This window comes from Tamandua tetradactyla, chromosome 4 (genome assembly GCF_023851605.1).
Source record: "Tamandua tetradactyla isolate mTamTet1 chromosome 4, mTamTet1.pri, whole genome shotgun sequence".
In the NCBI taxonomy this organism is placed as follows: domain Eukaryota; kingdom Metazoa; phylum Chordata; class Mammalia; order Pilosa; family Myrmecophagidae; genus Tamandua; species Tamandua tetradactyla.
Genome location: NC_135330.1, coordinates 113246187 through 113264032, shown reverse-complemented (window position 1 = coordinate 113264032; position 17846 = coordinate 113246187). Strand labels below are relative to the sequence as shown.

Sequence of the window (17846 nt, the reverse complement as noted above, 5' to 3'; positions counted from 1 at the left end):
AAAGTAAGATCAGATTTCATTTAGGGAATGATTGATCGGATTGATTCTAAAAATTATTTTTGCTTCTAACTCACAACTCTACAAGAAGTAACACTTAGAAGAGAAAATGGTGCTACTTCCTGGCCCTGCTCATCCGGCAAAACCTGATAGTTTGTTATAATTATTATTTAATAGGGTAGTATTCCTGTCTACCTTTTGGGAACCTAGATTTGTGCTCTCCTCTCTCTGGTGTCATTTGTCTGTTCCATGTGGAGGCCAGAAGAGTGAGTGGGTGGCATTTCTTCGTTGAGTGAGAGGTGGAAAGAGGACAGAGTTTGTGATTACACCACACCCCTTCTTGATTTGCCATTCGGTTTACAGGTACTCTGAGAAGAGAAGATTGCTGAGCAAATATACCTGGGGAGGGGGGGTACTTTTGCTTTTAAAAAGCAGCTTGTTTTGCTACTTTTAAAAATTATTTCTTTAAAATTGCTGCTGTGTGCCTTTTTTTTCTGTCTTGGTTTGAAAGAAATGGTTTTCTGTTAGTGACATCAAGGCAACCGGAGGGCTTTTCCTACTTCTGGTATTTAAATGTCCTTGTATTTGAAAAGTAGTTAATATTTGTTCTTGGAGTAACTAAATAGAATGCTCTTTCATAAATTAAAACCATTGTTATATTTACTCACAGTGTCTAGATTATAGAATGTATCTGTAATATCTGTAGTAGCTTCTCATATATTTAGAGTTTTCATATGTTCCTATTTTCTAAAGTATATTCGTAAATTAGAAAATAGACAATTTTTTTCATTCAAGATGACAGACCAAGTGCCCATGTATGAGATATCTGAATCAGTCTGAAGTGGCAGTAATAAATAATGATTAAATAAGTGACACACCTAGAATGAGGAAGGTATCAGTGGACCTGCAATTGTGGCAAATTTCTGGAAGCCAGAAGCATGTGGTGTAAAAAATCAGCCTGGGGGGGTTCAAGGGTAGTTCAGTGGTAGAATTCTCACCTGCCATGTGGAAGACCGGGGTTTGATATCCCGTTGTTTGCACTTCCCAAAAAACAAATAAACAAGCAAAACAAACAAAAAACAAACAAAAATTCAACAAATGGTGCTGCAGTAATGGGCTGCTCACATGACAAAATAATGAAATGGGATCCTGCCATACAGCATACAAAAAAAAAAAAATCAGCCTAAAGACAGAACAGGACATAAATGCTATAAACTTTGATATCTACAAGGAAATGGTATAGTGACAGAATTTGAGATTAAATATGAAGAAAGCCCAGAGATACTAATTTCTTCATTTTTCACAGTGGTAAGCCAGTAGATATGACCTAAAATTGATGAATTCAAACAAAGCTATAAGTCTGGTTTGCTTTTTTTAAAAATATTGTGAGGTATCTTCACATAAATGCAGTCCATCCAAAGAATACAATCAGTGGCTCACAGTATCATCACATAATTGTGTATTCATCACCAAGATCATTTTTAGAATATCTGCATCACTCCAGAAAAAAAAATAAAAAATAAAAAAGAGATCATACATACCATACCCCTTTCCCCTTCCTCTCATTGACCACTAGTATTTCAAGCTACCCAATATTTTTAACCCTTACCGCCCCCACCATTATTTATTTATTTTTTATCCTTATTTTTTACTCATCCGTCCATACCCTGTTTATAAGGAGCATCAGACACAAGGTTTTCACAATCACATGGTCACATTGTAAAAGTTATATAGATTCTTGAGAATGTCTTCAAGAATCAAGGCTACTGTAATACAGTTCAGCATTTTAGGTACTTCTTTCTAGCCACTCCAATGCACCATAAATTAAAAAAAGATATTTATACTACATAATCCATAAGAATAAGCTTCAGGATAACCTCTTGACTCTGTGAGATCTCTCAGCCACTGAGATTTTATTTTGTCTCATTTCTCTCTTCCCGCTTTTGGTCAAGACTTTTCTCAGTCCTATGATACTAGGTCCTGGCTCATCCTGGGAATCTATCCCATTTTGCCAGGGAGATTTATACCCTTGGGAGTCATGTCCCATGTAGGGGTTGAGGGGGGGCCAGAGAGTTCATTTGCTGGGTTGGCTTAGAGAGAGAGGCCAAAAATCTGAGCAAAAAAATAGGTTCTTTGGGGGTAACTCTTAGGCATCATTATAAATAGGCTTAACTTCTACTTTACAGGAATAAGTTTCATTGGGGTGAAACCCAAGATTGAGGGCTCAGTTTATTGAATTGGTTCACCCCATTGCTTGTGAGAACATTAGGAATTCTCCCGATAAGGAAGTTTAATATTTACTCCTTTTCCCCCAACCCCCCAAGAGGACTTTGCAAATACTTTTTTACTCTTTGCCCAGATTACTCTGGGATTTATTGGGGCGTCAGATTAATCTGGAAAAACCATCAAGATCTCATGCCCTTTTCAAGAGTCCATGTAATTATGGTATTCAAGTAAACTGACCATACAAGTTAAATTAGATAATGTGCTACCCAAAATATAAATTTTGTGCCAAATAAACATCTCTCCCTTTGGTCTCATACAGAAGTTGAAGTTTTAAAATATGGACCATATCATCCTTTACCTTGTATTCTGGTTTACCTTAGTCCTATCCAGATCAGCTTCATTCATATCTCTCATTGAAGTCTCATCACTTTTTCAACTTTTTAATTTTTTTCACTTTTTTGACTTTTTCAACAGTTACTTTCTGGGGTAATTCTGACTTTCATAGTTTCAGTGCTCTAACTCTGAGTCTCATGTGTCATATAAATACCCGAAATTTCAGGGAACGACTAGGTTATACACAAATAGTATCTCAGAATATAAATCTGTTTTTAAAGAGTTGTGAAAAACTATAAAAAATATTGAAAATGGTTAAACTGGTTAAAAGTGGGGAATGGAAGAGAACTTTTGGTTTTTACTTCTGATGATTTGAATTAAAAAAAGTATATTCATGTATTTTGAATAATTTCTATAAAAGAAAGATTAATAAAAATGGGAAAATACTTCTTTGGTTCCTTTTGCCTTTAAAGTTCTTTATTCTACTCTTAAATTACTTAGAAATATTTCTCAAATTATAAACATTGGTATTGCCTCAGAGAAGAATTGGAAAGATGGAGAGGAAGAAGGGAAACTCACCTTTCAGTTAAAGATCATTCTATACTCTTTGGAGTTTTAAAAAGAGTGAGTGTTCCCCAGCCAGGACCATTCCAGCCAATCCTAAAGAACATCTAGGGCAATTTATAAGATTGCACAAGGGTTTCAGGCACTAGAGTAACTTTCCAGAAACCAACAACCTCCAGATGGATCCCTGGTTTAGGTAAGTCCTGAAATCTAGCCCAGCCTCTCCAAACATCAGATAGTTCCATCTTCCTACCCCATATTAGTGACAGATCCTTCCAATTTTAGAATTGCCATAGCCCAAACAACCCCATTGAGAAGTATGGAAATATCAAAGGTGATAGTGGAATTATACATAGAAGATAGGACTTAACAAATGAATATGAATGCTGAGTCATTAAATTGATATCTCTTTTAGTCTGCAGTATTTTAGAGCAGCTAGAAATAAAAGCCTAAAATTGTGAAATTGTAACCCATGTCAAAGTCTGGAATATGTTCTACAACTAATTGTGGTGCCATGCTTGGAAATTTGTAGCTTTTTTTGTATATATGTTTTTGTTCAGACACACACACAAAGAAGACGACTGTGATGATGAAAAAGTATTTAAGCCCTCTAGCCTCCTATATTCTGACAGAGCTAGAAGGAAAAATATGAGAGGATTGTATGGTACCCCATGACAAACTCTGGGATCTATCCTGTAACCACTGTTTGTTTTGCATCCTTTAACCACTTTTTGTGGTTTAGTGCTTTGAAAACGATTCCTTTTTTATTTCTTTGCTTTGTGTATATGTTATACTATACAATAAAAAAAGTTAAAAAAAAGAATGAATGTGTTGTAGGAAACCTAATGATTTGGAAATGGGTCCTGGGAAAGGAGACTTGTCTCTGAATAGCCTTTGGATTCCTCCTCAAAGTCTATCAAAGTGACTAGATAGGGAAGTGCACCTTTTTTTTTTTTTTTTTTTTAACAGTATACTATATATGCCTTGCTCTTTTGTTCAATATGTAGCATTTTCAAGTTGTTTCCAATAGAATATAAGGAAAAGAATTTACTTTTAGTTCATAAATATTTGTCATTAAACTACAACACATTCATTCTTTTTTCTTTTTTTCAACTTTTTTTATTGTATAGTATAACATATATATAAATTTTTTTAATAAAAAAATTTAAAAAGATTGCTATGTGTATTACAAATGATTCTGTAAAAAGAAGAATTTTACTTTGTACCTGGAGCTTGTTATATGTTACAAGGTAGTACTAGAATTATGTGGTATAAGCCCTCGTGAACTCTGATAGGAGAATATAATTACTGCATTACCTTTTTAAAATTGAAATTTATACTGAGACAATTATAGATTCATATACAATTGTAAGAAGTAATACATAGATTTCCCTGTACATTCAATGGTAAATAACATTTTGCAAAGCCATAGTGTGTGTTATCACAATCAGAATATTGACACTGATTTGCATTACTTTTTACAGTACATGTATTATCTTTTTCTCAACAGAAATTGAATTAGAAATGGATGTAGATTTGAGTGGTAATGAAAGATAGATTTTTGCTAGATCCTCTGTGTTTTTCCAGTTTTTTAAGTGGTTGTCCTAGAGTGTACAAAATACTTTTTTTTGAGTATTTGAAGGAATCGTTCAAATGAAAGAACTTGGTAGGTGTTGATACAGCTTATAGAAAAGGTAAAGGTAAGCCCAACATGCATGCATGTACTGCCCTGGTGATCACAGAAGTCACCCCATGACTCGGGAAGATGGCATAAGGCTTAGCTCTCATCATCACTGTTTCCCAGTGTGTGCTTGTCAAAGAGATAGTCCGCCATACCCAGGGCCCCCTTCTTGCTCAAGTTGATTACCTTACGTAGTCACCCAACTCTTTGATGGATTTCACTTGCTCATTCAGGTAACGTGTCTCCATGAAGTCACACAAATGGGGGTCATTTTTGTCAGTGGCCAGTTTGTACAGTTCCAGTAGTGACTGATTCACCCATTTTTCCAAGTGTGATGCACACTCCATTGCATTCAGCCCCCTCTCCCAGTTGTCTTGTGGTTTCTTGATATCCTAAAGGATGATTCAGCTACCTTGTTGGTTCTGCAGCCTTTTAAATTTCTCAGCATGTTCCCTCTTCTCATGAGATTGGTGAAGAAAATATTTGGCAAAGTTCTTCAAAGCCCCCACATCACGGTCAAAGTAGTAAGACATTGATAGGTAGACATAAGAGGTGGAGAGCTCCAGGTTGATCTGGAGGTTGATGAGTCCTGGGTATAGTTCTGGCGCACCTGTGACCGGGACATAGTTGTCATGGCAGGCAGTTGAGGAGAGAAAGAGTTGGCTGCTGCCTAGTGGCTGAGGGCTGCTCAGGGAGTCAGCCAATGGGGGTGAGTGCTGGGTTCTATTCAGGCACTGTTGAAGCAGGAAACCACGGCGGCTCTCTGCAAAGATGTCTGCCCCAAGATGCTTCTTTAATGAATCGCAGAGAACCTTTGAATATTATACATGTATAGTATAAGAACTATATTTCATGTAAGCACCAGTTCTTCTCATCTCGTGTGCAATTGTCATACATCTTACTTTTATATCTGCTCTAAATCCACTGTTTTTGCTTTAGTTCTAACAATTGCTTGTCTGCATGACCACAGATGAATTAATGCCTGGGCTATATTTAGTAGTGGAGAACTGGAAAGCACTGTAGGTCTACGTGTCATGGTGTCAAAGTGATGCCAGGCCACTGGGGCTCTTTGGAAACTGATGGGAAACTGAAGTTCCTTCTCTTCAACTTTAATTTCAGAATTTGTCAGCAAGAAGGTGTGGATGATGAGGTGTGCTTGTGGTAGAAATAGTAGAAGGAAGTAATGTTTATTGGTAGTTAATCCTTGGGTGTGATTTGTTAAACTTGTTGGTTGGACTTTGAGGTCGGGCTTTTGCGGACGGGAAGGGTGAACTACTTTTAGCAGCACACAGGCTTTTCCTTTGCCTGGTGGTAGTTCACTAGAGGTTGACCAAAGAAGGTGTGTGTGGATTAGCACAGATTCACTCCCGTTTTTGGAAAGCTAATTAAAAAACCATACCTTACTCTAGGGACATGAGCTTTATATTTATCATGTTGGAACTAGCGTTTAACATACATAGAGTCAAGTTATTAGTGTTGGTATTATGTGCTATTCATTAAGTTCAAATGACTTAATGGAAAATATTCTTTTCTCTCCTAAGACACCTTAAATAGAAATCTAACCTTGAATTGAGTTCAGAGAATTTCAAATTTCAAGTTACTTAAATATCTTTGTGGCTCTTTTTTATTTTTTAAAGCTCCCAATGGAAGACTTTTGCAGTTTAACATCCCAGTCACTGCCTATTCCAATGACACCAGTAGTGCCTGAATCTACAGAAGACATTCTTTTAAAGGGCTTTGTTTCCTTAGAGATGGAAGAAGAAAGGATCGAAACTGCACAACAGGTGATTGACAGTATTTTTTTCTCAGGATTTTAGATGTCTCAAGACAGGGTTAGTAAAAAAGTTGCTCATTAAAAGTTTTGAACATTTAAAACTATAGTTAGCTTCAAATTTTTCTGGAACATTCTTGATTTTGTGTTGGTTGTGTTTTAAATCTACCGGTTGTCAATTATATTTGCAATACAGATGTAAATATACAGATAAAAAATAAAATATTCCAGGTTTGGATGCTGATACATTGTTACATTTATTAAGGCTTAACATTTATTAAGGTTTGACTATTTTATGCACTTTTGATGCTCTCCAGTGTATGTCTTTATTATCCTGTTTCTGCAAACACATACATATGCACACACACACATCTCTCTCCTTGTTTCTAGCAAATCCCCTTTTTAAACCTTAAAAATGTGTAGTTATTTTTCAGTAATGTAGCATTTGGAATCTTCTCTTGAGGTTTGCTTATTCCTGTACTAAATGTATAGCAGTTTGTTCCGCTGCCTCCTCTGTCTTCTCTTTCTATTAAGGATCAGAGCTGAGGCATTTACCAAGTAAAACATAAAGCAAACTTAATGGATTGTATATGTATAGTAGGCTGAGAGAAGGCAGTGTTACAAGATGGTTATGAGCTCTGGTTCTTGAGTTAGACAACCAGGATCTGAGTGTTAGCTCCGTCATTTACCATGTTGGTAAGCTTAGGCAAATTATTAAGCTCTCAGATCTTTAGTTTCCTAATCTGAAAACAAGATAATTCTCATACCTATTTCACAGGCTTTTTTCTTTTTCATAGTTTTATGTTTATTTCCTATTTTAGAGAAATGTACTTCTTACTCATATTTAATATTTATGGATATAGATTTTAATTTTAAAAATATTTCATCCTTCTGTGGGAATTTGTTGTTGTTGACTCCTGGCAACTAGAGTGATCTTAAGTATACAATAGGTAGAATGCTTTTAAGTCTTCTGGTTGAAGTGCTATTGGTCTATCTGTTGGCTATTCAGACATGTTGATTAGCTTTTTAAAGAATAAACTGAGCAATGATGTTTCATAGCTGATTGAATCAGAATAGGCAGGAAGGTCTTTATTCAGAGCCTCAATTTAATATACTTTACAAGCACAGGTTTATTTATATGGACCTATGTGAAAAACTGGATCTTTGGATCAAAATGTAAACAGCCTACATGTAATTCATAGGCTTTTTAGAGAATTAAATAAGATAATGCATTTAAGTACAATGTGTTGCAGGCACACAATAAGTACTCTGTAAATGATAGCCAAAACACTTGGCCAGCCTAGCATCCTGAGAGAATAAAGCATACCCTTGACATCGAATCCCACTTGAGAACCGTAGAAGGTAATTTTGTACCATCACTGTGACCTTATTTGAACTGTTTTGAAAAAAAAGTCTTTTGGATTGAATTTGCATCTGAATATTTCCCTTAAAAAATTTTAAAAACCAATTTATTGGGTCATAATTTACGTACAATGAAATGTACTTATTTTAAGTGTACATTTTTTTGTTTTTTGAATTTTTTATTAATTAAAAAAAAATTACAAGAAAGAAACAAACATTCCCAACACATACACTCAGCAGTTCACAATATCATCACATAGTTGCATATTCATCATCATGATCATTTCCCAGAACATTTGCATCAATTCAGAAAAAGAAATAAAAAGGCAACAGAAAAATAAAACAGAAACAGAAAAAAAAATTTTACATAGCATACCCCTTACCCCTCCCTTTCATTGATCACTAGCATTTCAAACTAAATTTATTTTAACATTTGTTCCCCCTATTATTTAGGTTTATTCCATATGTTCTACTCATCTGTGGACAAGGTAGATAAAGGGAGCATTAGACACAAGGTTTTCACAATCACACAATCACATTGTGAAAGCTGTATCATCATACAATCATCATCAAGAAACATGGCTACTGGAACACAGCTCTACATTTTCAGGCAGTTCCCTCCAGCCTCTCCATTACATCTTGAATGACAAGGTGATATCTATTTAATGCATAAGAATAACCTCCAAGATAACTTCTCCACTCTGTTTGGAATCACTCACCCATTGACACTTTGTCTCATTTCACTCTTCCCCCTTTTGGTTGAGAAGGTTTTCTCAATCCCTTGATGCCGGGTCTCAGCTCATTCTAGAGTTTTTCTCAATCCCTTGATGCTGAATCTCAGCTCATTCTGGGATTTCTGTCCTAGGTTGCCAGGAAGATCCACACCCCTGGGAGTCATGTCCCACGTAGACAGGGGGAGGGTGGTGAGAGTGCTCATTGTGTTGGCTGGAGAAAGAGGCCACATTTGAGCAATAAAAGAGGCTCTATTGGGGGTGACTATTAGGCCTAATTTTAAGTAGGCTTGACCTATCCCCTGTGGGGTTAGGTTTCATATGAACAAACCCCAAGGCTGGGGGCACAACGTATAGCTTTGGTTGCCCACACTGCTTGTGAGAATATCAAGAATTCAACTTGGGGAAGTTGAGTTTTCCCCCATTCTCACCATTCCCCAAAGGGAACTTTTGCAAATACTTTTCCACTCACTGATCAAATCATTAAGTGTACATTTGATAAGTTTTGACAAATGTGTACATCTGTATAGTGACCACTATAGTCAATCCATGAAACATTTCATCAGTCCCAAAAGATGTCATGCCCATTTAAGGTCAAGTCCCCCACCTCTTTTTTGAAACATTTTTTATTATGATGAAACATTTTTTATTATGAAATATAACATTTTTGCAAAAAAGAAATTTCAAAGTACAATGTAACAAATAGTTATAGAATAGATTTCAGAGTTTGGTATGGGTTACTGTCCCCAATTTTAGGTTTTTCCTTCTGGTTGTTCCAAGACACTGGAGACTAAAAGAAATATCAGTATAATTATTCAACAGTCATACTTATTCCCTACCTCTTTTAAATAATATTTTCTTCGTGGTAGGGCCAGAATTCAAACCCAGATTTAGCTAATGCCGAAGTTAGTGTTCTTCACCGACTGTTATATTATTGCTGGGTTTGTCTTCTCACAATTCTCATCAGACAACATTAATACTGGTATTTACCCAAAGCACTATGCAAATTTGTCAGACTAACAGAAGAGCATTAACTTCTTAGGAAGAAATATTTTCTTGTATATTGTGTCTCTCTGTTTCCTTTCTTCCTATTTGACCCTGTATATGTACTATGATTTTCATATCCTTTGCTTTTTCATTATGTAGATATTAAGTATGTCGTTAAATGATCTTCTCCTGGTTTGAAACTAATTTTTATCGTCAGAGCCTCCCAAAATAAAACTTTTGCATCCACACTTTTTTTTTTTTTTTTTTTTTTTTTTTTAGACAGAGAGAAGGAAGGAAGGATAGAAGGAAGGAAGGAAGGAAGAAAGGGAAACATTTTTAAACATTTTCTTGTTTTATTGTATTTTGTTTCTTTGTTTTTGTTACATGGGCTGGGGCCGGGAATCGAACCGAGGTCCTCCGGCATAGCAGGCAAGCACTTTGCCCGCTGAGCCACCGCGGCCCACTTTTTTTAAATGTATCTTTGGATACATGCCATTTTTATTTTGATAGTTCACGTATAAATCTTCACAAACTTTTCCGTGGGTTAGATGTTAGCCAGAACAAAGGCAGGTGGACGTTTTAGATTTACTGCACTGACGATAAACTCCTTACCAAATGGGAAACTGTTGACCTGTCATATCCAGCCAATTTGAGGGGTATCATTCAAATGCACAAATATAAAAAGTAGAGACAGGGTGATTCATCTAGATTTTGAGGTAACAACAAAGGCTATTTAAAGAATAACTTGGCACAAGCTTCCCTAACAGTGATTTTGAAATTCTTGTAAATAAGGGATGAGTTCACTAGCTTAGATATTTTAAATGTAACTTTATTCTAATTCTAAAAAAAGATGGGAATGACAATAAGAATAGTTGTGATGTGCCTGTAGCAGTCTTATATTTGAAACTCAAAAAGAAAACAGTTGTGTTTCAAAACATCTAAATATGCAGGTCTCCCAAAAAAGTTTTTTTTAAAAACTGCTGCATTCACTCTGATGCCTATTCATCTCCTTCAGCATCCGAAAGATTAAGCACATGTTCTGCTTAGCTATTTAGTAAAGTGGCAGACATACTACACCACTGACATCACAGGATAGTTGCCTGTAAAACTAGCCTTCTGACGCTGGGCTCCAGCTTCATTTTCTCACAGGTCATCATCATCATCCTGCAGAGCATTATCTGAGCACTCTAAGTCATGCTCATACTGTGCTGCCAAAGCTGGGTCCATGACAACCTCTGGTGGGGCAAGGGCAGGCATGGCAACCAACTCCAAGTTAGTGTCACTAATCAGTTTTCTAGCAAGCCAGAGGAAGGGCTTTTCAAAGTCGTTACTTTTGGCAGAAATGTTATAGTACTGAAGAGTCTTCTTTTGGTGGAGGACAATGGATTTTGCCTTAACTGTCCCGTCCTTAATATCTACTTTGTTGCCACACAACACGATGGGGATGTTTTTACACACTCATACCAGATCTCCATGCCAGTTAGACACATTCTTGTAAGTAACTCTTGATGTTACATCAAACGTTATGATGGCACACTTAGCTTGGATGTAATAGCCATTTCTCAGTCCACCGAATTTCTCCTGACTGGTGGTATCCCATACGTTGAATTTAATAGGTTCTCTGTTGGTATGGAATGAAGGGGGTGGACCTCAACACTCAAGGTGGCTACATAATTCTTAAATTCACCAGTCAAATGACGTTTTACGAATGTAGTTTTTCCAGTACCGCCATTGCCAACCAATACAAGTTTAAACTGAACATGGGGTCCTCCTTAGGCGGCCATCATAATGATTCTTCCAGAAGTGTCTCCGGCCCCCATCTGCATTCATACTTTTGACTTGCTGTTTAGCCTGTAACTGCGTTTCATTCTGTCTGTTTTGGTTTTGTTGACAATGTAATACTCTTTATTTCCAGTTTTTCTCATGGTTTGCACAGCTTCAGACTCAAATGGATCAGGATGAAGGAACTAAATATAGGTATGTGGCTCTTGCAGTTTTTGCTATCTTAATGTTAAGATTACAGTCGCAAAATTAAGGTACAAAGAAAACTCCAATAGCAACATTTTCTTTAAGAATAGCCAGAGAGAGGATTTGAGTTATTCAACTGGTATTGGAACTTGTACAATTAGACAAATTATGTGTGTGTGTGTGTGTGTGTGTGTGTGTATCGTAATTAGTAAGTTGGGAGGGAAGGGATTGGTTTAGATAACTTCAGTAAAGATTGGGTTTGTATGGATGTTTTACAGGAACTCTACAAAGTATTTGTACCTTTTAGTAAAAAGTATTTTTGCCTTTCTTTAGAATGACCCAAGAGACTTTAGGGGTGGCCATTTAGATTGAATTTAACTATGTTGTCCTGTTTGTGCATGTTGAAATTACATGCACAATTACATGGGAAAAATTACACTGTAGAGTTTCTGTTTGATTTGGGAACTATGGGTTGAGTGTTTGTATTCAGGTAACATTTATTTAGTGACTTGCTGCTAGGCGTTGTGTTGGGCTGTATGACATATGGTCCCATTTAATACCGTAGCTGCCCTGTGAGGAAAGGTATTATTCCCATTTCAGATTGAGGCCTAGATATATTAAGTGACTTGCTCAGTGTCTTAGAGGCTTGGACAGTGCTGGGACTTGTACTCAAATCTTCTAATTACAAATCCATTGTTCTTTCTGCATCTTACCATCTCAAAGGTGGAAATGATGTGAAGAGCTGACCTTACTTGAGTTGGCCTTGTGTCCTAGTCTTTGAAAGTCGAGCCAGTGATTTATTGCCTTCTGGCTGGTTCTGTTTGTTGCTTATTGTTCCAGCAATTTGCATTCTTCACGTGTTCACACAGTTTATGAAAGTTTTTGGTCTACATTTCTGAATATAATCAACTTTGTGAGTTGGTCACACTTTCCTCCTGAAGTACAAGCATTTGGGGGAAAAGCGAGACTTTGTTGTTTATTACTGATGCTTGTTGGGGGAAAATATTATTGCCAATCCCCTTTTGGTTCTGTTTTTTAGACAGCTGAGGGATTACTTGTCTGGGTTTCAGGAGCAGTGCGATGCTATATTGAATGATGTGAACAGTGCTCTTCAGCATCTGGAGTCTTTGCAGAAGCAGTATCTCTTTGTGTCCAATAAGACAGGAACCTTGCATGAAGCCTGTGAACAGCTCCTGAAAGAACAGGTAATTTGAAGTAGAAGAGAGTATCAGTAATTCAATATTTTATTTTTACATAGAGGAATACAAGTGAATTTTAGTCTCATTTACTTCTCCAAGTGTATATTGAACTCTGCCTGAATCCCTGGGCTAGGCATGCAGTTTACTACTTTGGCACTGCCTTTTAGTCTAAATCAGCTGATATGAGCGGGTGTGAGCTTGTCTGTGTTGGGGGCTGTTAGATCTCAGTACCATTTCAGAGCGAAAAGAGTATATTAGTTTGGTCTGTCTGGTCTTTATTACTGACACTTTTCAAAGTGTCCTAGTGATTGCAGTAATGGTGGGGCTTGTGAAAAGATCAGCTAATCTAGGTTGCATTTAAATGTGTGACTTAGAGATAGAATACTACTATATCTGTTTTTTTTTTAAAAAGTGATCATTTATTGTTTTATAAAAAACAGAATTTACTGTAATTGTTGTTGCTTATTTTACTTCATGATTATAAAAATCTTTGAGCTTTATTCTGAAATCTTATGTCTAATATAAACCAGTATGTCTTGTATAAGTCTGGTAGAATTTTGAGACTCAGGTATTAATTGTCATATTCTGATTTTTCTCCCTTAAAACAATGCAGTCGGAACTTGTTGATCTGGCTGAAAACATTCAACAAAAACTTTCCTATTTCAATGAATTGGAAACTATTAACACAGTAAGCATTTTTTTCTTTTTTTACGTTTTGTAAAGTTAGTATATTTATTTTGTATTTCCCTTACTTTAAATATATTAATTGGCTTGAGTGACATTCTAATTTAGGAGTTTACTTATTGATGGGTATTCCTATTTTAGTGACTCGATAGCCATTATTAATTTAGATTTTTTCAAATATGATTTTATTATTATTAAAATCTCCTTGTTGGTTACCTCTTGTAGAGTCTTATTTGTAAACTGTGAAGAGTATTAGAAAAAATAGTCAATTTAAGTCTTATTATGGTTGTGTTACTATAATAGTAACCAAAAATATTTTAAAAAATAACTAATCTCATGTTTCATTTGAAGAAAAGTATAGTTTTCATAAAGCAAACATATATCCCAAAGTGTTAGTCCCAATCAAGGTTGCTGTATAAATTTGTTCCTATTTTTCTGGCTCATAAATTAAACAGTCACATTATTATATGTAAACCATAAATTATAAAAATTACTAAACCGATCATAACTATTATAGTTACTAAAGAGATAGAAGTCAGACTAGTAGCTAATTAACAATGAAATGTAATGAGAAATAGTTTGTTACCGAATCACCAAACTATTTGTATATCAAGATAAGAAGTAATTGGATGGTAATATTTTACTGTCATGGCATTATTGCCACACATTAGTTAGTTAATCCTTTAACCTTTAGAAAGTCTCTAGTATTTGAAAGTAGGAAAATTATGTTTGGTAAAATACTAAAAAATGGGATATCTTGGTACTTGATGTATTATTTTAATATAATATTGTTCAGTGGTATAAAATAAAATCTTTGCTAATTCACAAAAAGCTACAATAGAACCATTAGGAATAATGACTGTATTCATTAGGAATAATTGAATCTCTATTCTTTTTATTTGTCCCATATGGGTTACATTTGAGGATATTTTGGTGACCTTTTAAAACGTATTGTAAAGACATTAATACAATTGGGTTATATCTAAAAAGTGGTATGTACTGATTCTAATACATAATTGTCAACTTTTATATATTTTTTTTTGTGTATATGAATTAAGAGTTTTTTTTCCTTTAAAGAAATTGAATTCCCCTACGTTGTCTGTGAACAGTGAAGGATTTATACCTATGCTGGCCAAGCTAGATGATTGTATAACATATATCTCAGCCCATGTAAGTCATGTTATTTCTGCATGCTTTTAAGAAACCTTAACATCCCTAGTATACTTCTTGTGCTATAATGTAATTATTTCTTCTAAAGGGGAAAGTTAACTATAATATACTTGAAGAAAAACCATAGTAAATTCTTGATAGTTATCAGTAGTGGTGTAAAAAGCACTTTGAACTCTTGAGGCAACCCTTCGAATAAATTGGAGTCTTGGCTAATTGAATTTTACGTGGGCAGGCACTGGGAATCGAACCCAGGTCCTCAGGCATGGCAGGCAAGCACTCTTACCTGCTGAGCCACCGTGGCCCGCCCGGGTAATTGAATTTTATCCCACCTAAAAGTTTGAGTCATTTTTATGTTGTTGACCTCCTGATATGCTAGGTACTTCTTTGGACACAGAAAAAGTTACTTGAGAAGGAAATAAAGGGATAAGCCCTTTGACTTAATCACCCCCATTTTTTGTACCCTCAGGATTTCATGGCTGGATTTACTCCCCCTAAACTTGATTCTTTTCCTAAGTGAGCCTAATATATTATTAGCTTTGAAGTGCTTGGGATATTGAAAGTGTATTTTGCTAAAAATTGCAAATTTTTTTGCAGTTATTGAGCTCCTACTATGTGCCAGACATAGGATTTGGCTATGAGCAAGCCATTGCAGTGTTTATCTTCATTGAGCTTCTGATCTACATAAAATCTTCTTTTCATAAAGCACATTTTGGTTTTCATTAGAAGTTTGTTTTGTCAATGTTTCTTCCTCTTTGTAAATTATTCTCTTTCTTTTCAGCCTAATTTTAAAGATTATCCTGTGTATTTACTGAAATTTAAACAATGTCTCTCTAAAGTTTTGCACCTCATGAAGACATACACTGTGAATACACTACAGAACCTCACAAATCAGTTACTAAAAAGGGTGAGTTAACTGGTCCCAATAATAGATTGCTTTGTATTTTCGATTCCTTTATCTTCCATAAATTTAATCTGAGATTAGTACTTTGTAATTCCAAAAAAACTTTACCTCTTGAATACACTGTGGTTTTAGTTGTAATAGCGAAGAGTGGCCATATTATCTGTGTCCATTACTGTCTTATTTTCAAAGAATATTTAGCAGAGGGAGAAATGTCTAATACTACATGACAAATAGCAAAATAAGATACAAGCTGTCGCTTAAAAAAATTTCTTTACTACCTTTTTAATGAAAATGTTGGAGGGAAAAATATTAGCACTGGCTTTATCTGAGCAACGATTAATGATTTATATTTTCTTCTTTACACCTTTTTTTGTATTTTTCTCCTGTTAACAATTGAATGGCTCCTGAATGCCTGGCAGTGCACTTGGAATTAAACAGTAGTGAAAAAGAGCTAGCAAAGTCTCTGCTCTCCTGGTGCTTACATCCTGGGGAAATAATCAGAAGAAAACAGGTTACTTAGTTACATATTGTAGTAGATGTCAGATGGAAAATTAACAGAGTGTTAGGTTAGAAAATAAGATTAAATCTAGCTAGGGTGGTTATTGAGCACATTTCTTTCCAAAGAAAATAAAACTATAATGGTCATTGATTTTATTTTTTAAGTTTACTTCCTAAAAGAACATGGACCATCTTGAAGTTTCATTTCAAAGCCACTGATTTTTGAATTGCTTTTGCAACCCTCAAGTACTATATTTTACTCTTCATTTTGATCTTTGCTAAAACAGCAGCCAGATAATGTTTTCTATTTTGCAAATTTTCGGTAGGCTTAGGAAGCTAATATTTAATAAGTACTTTAGTAACTACTATACAGTAGGTGCTTTACTTTGGAGCCATTTAAAACTCCTATGAACTTGATGCTGTCATCCTTAGAGCCAATGAATCCACTGAATTTAAGGGAGGTATGCAGCTTGCCAGTGTCCCAGACTCAGTAAGTGACCTAAAATCAGCTGCTTATCTCTAAATTCATGTAACATAAGGTCGTTGTTAACTATAAAGGGGAAAGAGTTCTACATAATTATTTTTTATTTGTATTGATAATAATATTGAATCTCTTTTTGATATTTTCTCCCTGAGCTGTTGGTTGGTAGACAGGCCAACTTTAACTGTAGAGAATGGGTAGAATCATGTTTTCTGAATAATTATTTGTTTACAAATTATCTTCATCTTTTCCTTCTTCATATATGTTTAGGATCCTTCATCTGTACCTAATGCAGACAATGCCTTTACACTATTTTACGTGAAGTTTCGAGCTGCTGCCCCCAAAGTCAGAGTAAGTCTATTTGCATGAGTAGTGCATTGCTATGAAATTTATTTAGTCAGCTCTTTTAGAGTCCTATTGTATGTCAAGCCCTTTGCTAATACCAGAGAAATGAATGTGAATGGAAGCTAGACATTGACCTCCCTTATTCCAGCGGTGTATCATAGAGGTACGTCCAAGATGCTGTAAGGCCTAGTTCTTCCTGAGGTGGTCAGGGAAAATTCTAGATGATGATACTTCAGCTTAAAAAAGCAGTTCACCAGGAGGCCTTGAGAAGAGTGGTAAGGGTATTTCTTACAAACAGCATAAATAAGGAAGGTGGTAGAGACATATAATAAAAGTATTTTGGAAGAATTGTATGTAATTTGTTGTAAGGGAATCAGAAGACATTATTGGGATGTGATTGGAAAGAAGATAGGAAAGATGGTAAAGACCATCTAGGAGGTGTTACATATCATGCTTAAGTCAGGAAGAGTAGATAACTAATGAAGTATTTTAAACAAGAGAGTAATATGGTTAGATTTTCCATTCCAAAGGATAAGGTGTGGTGAAGAGAGATTTGAGATAGGGAGTTTTACTTAATAAGGAGGATTCAGGTGATACATAGGACTTGAATTAAAGTGTTGGTAGTATATTCTACCATTGTGAATATGCACTTTACTTATTCACCTTAGCACAGCATCTGATACATAAAGGAATACAAAAAATATTTATCTTTGTTTAACTGATTGGAAATGGAGAGCGGAGAGATTGTAAAATATCCAGGCTACACTTAATTAGAGCTGGTACATGTCTCTTTTTTCCACTCACTTCCCTCTTTCTTTCCCTCTTGAAAGGCTGGCTGTTGTAGTGTTGTTGTTGGTGGTAGTTTTTGAACTTGGAGAAGCTTGGTTTTGTTTATAGAAGATATGGAGGAAGAATGGATAATTGGTGGTATGAGGTACAGATTGTGCC

At 35.5% G+C, this 17846-nt stretch overlaps 1 protein-coding gene and 1 pseudogene across 3 annotated transcripts in view; one reads left to right on the top strand and one right to left on the bottom strand.

The window, feature by feature from the left end:
* Nucleotides 1–17846, top strand: part of COG3 (component of oligomeric golgi complex 3) — a 97535-nt gene that overhangs the window by 3892 nt on the left and 75797 nt on the right. For all 3 annotated transcript variants that reach the window (XM_077158278.1, XM_077158277.1, XM_077158279.1), the window contains exons 2-8: nt 6439–6585; nt 11568–11629; nt 12660–12825; nt 13433–13507; nt 14581–14673; nt 15452–15577; nt 16824–16904. In XM_077158278.1, coding sequence (XP_077014393.1) covers nt 6439–6585; nt 11568–11629; nt 12660–12825; nt 13433–13507; nt 14581–14673; nt 15452–15577; nt 16824–16904 — 750 coding nt within the window. The remainder of the gene's footprint in view (nt 1–6438; nt 6586–11567; nt 11630–12659; nt 12826–13432; nt 13508–14580; nt 14674–15451; nt 15578–16823; nt 16905–17846) is intronic.
* Nucleotides 10796–11436, bottom strand: LOC143681333 (GTP-binding nuclear protein Ran-like; annotated as a pseudogene).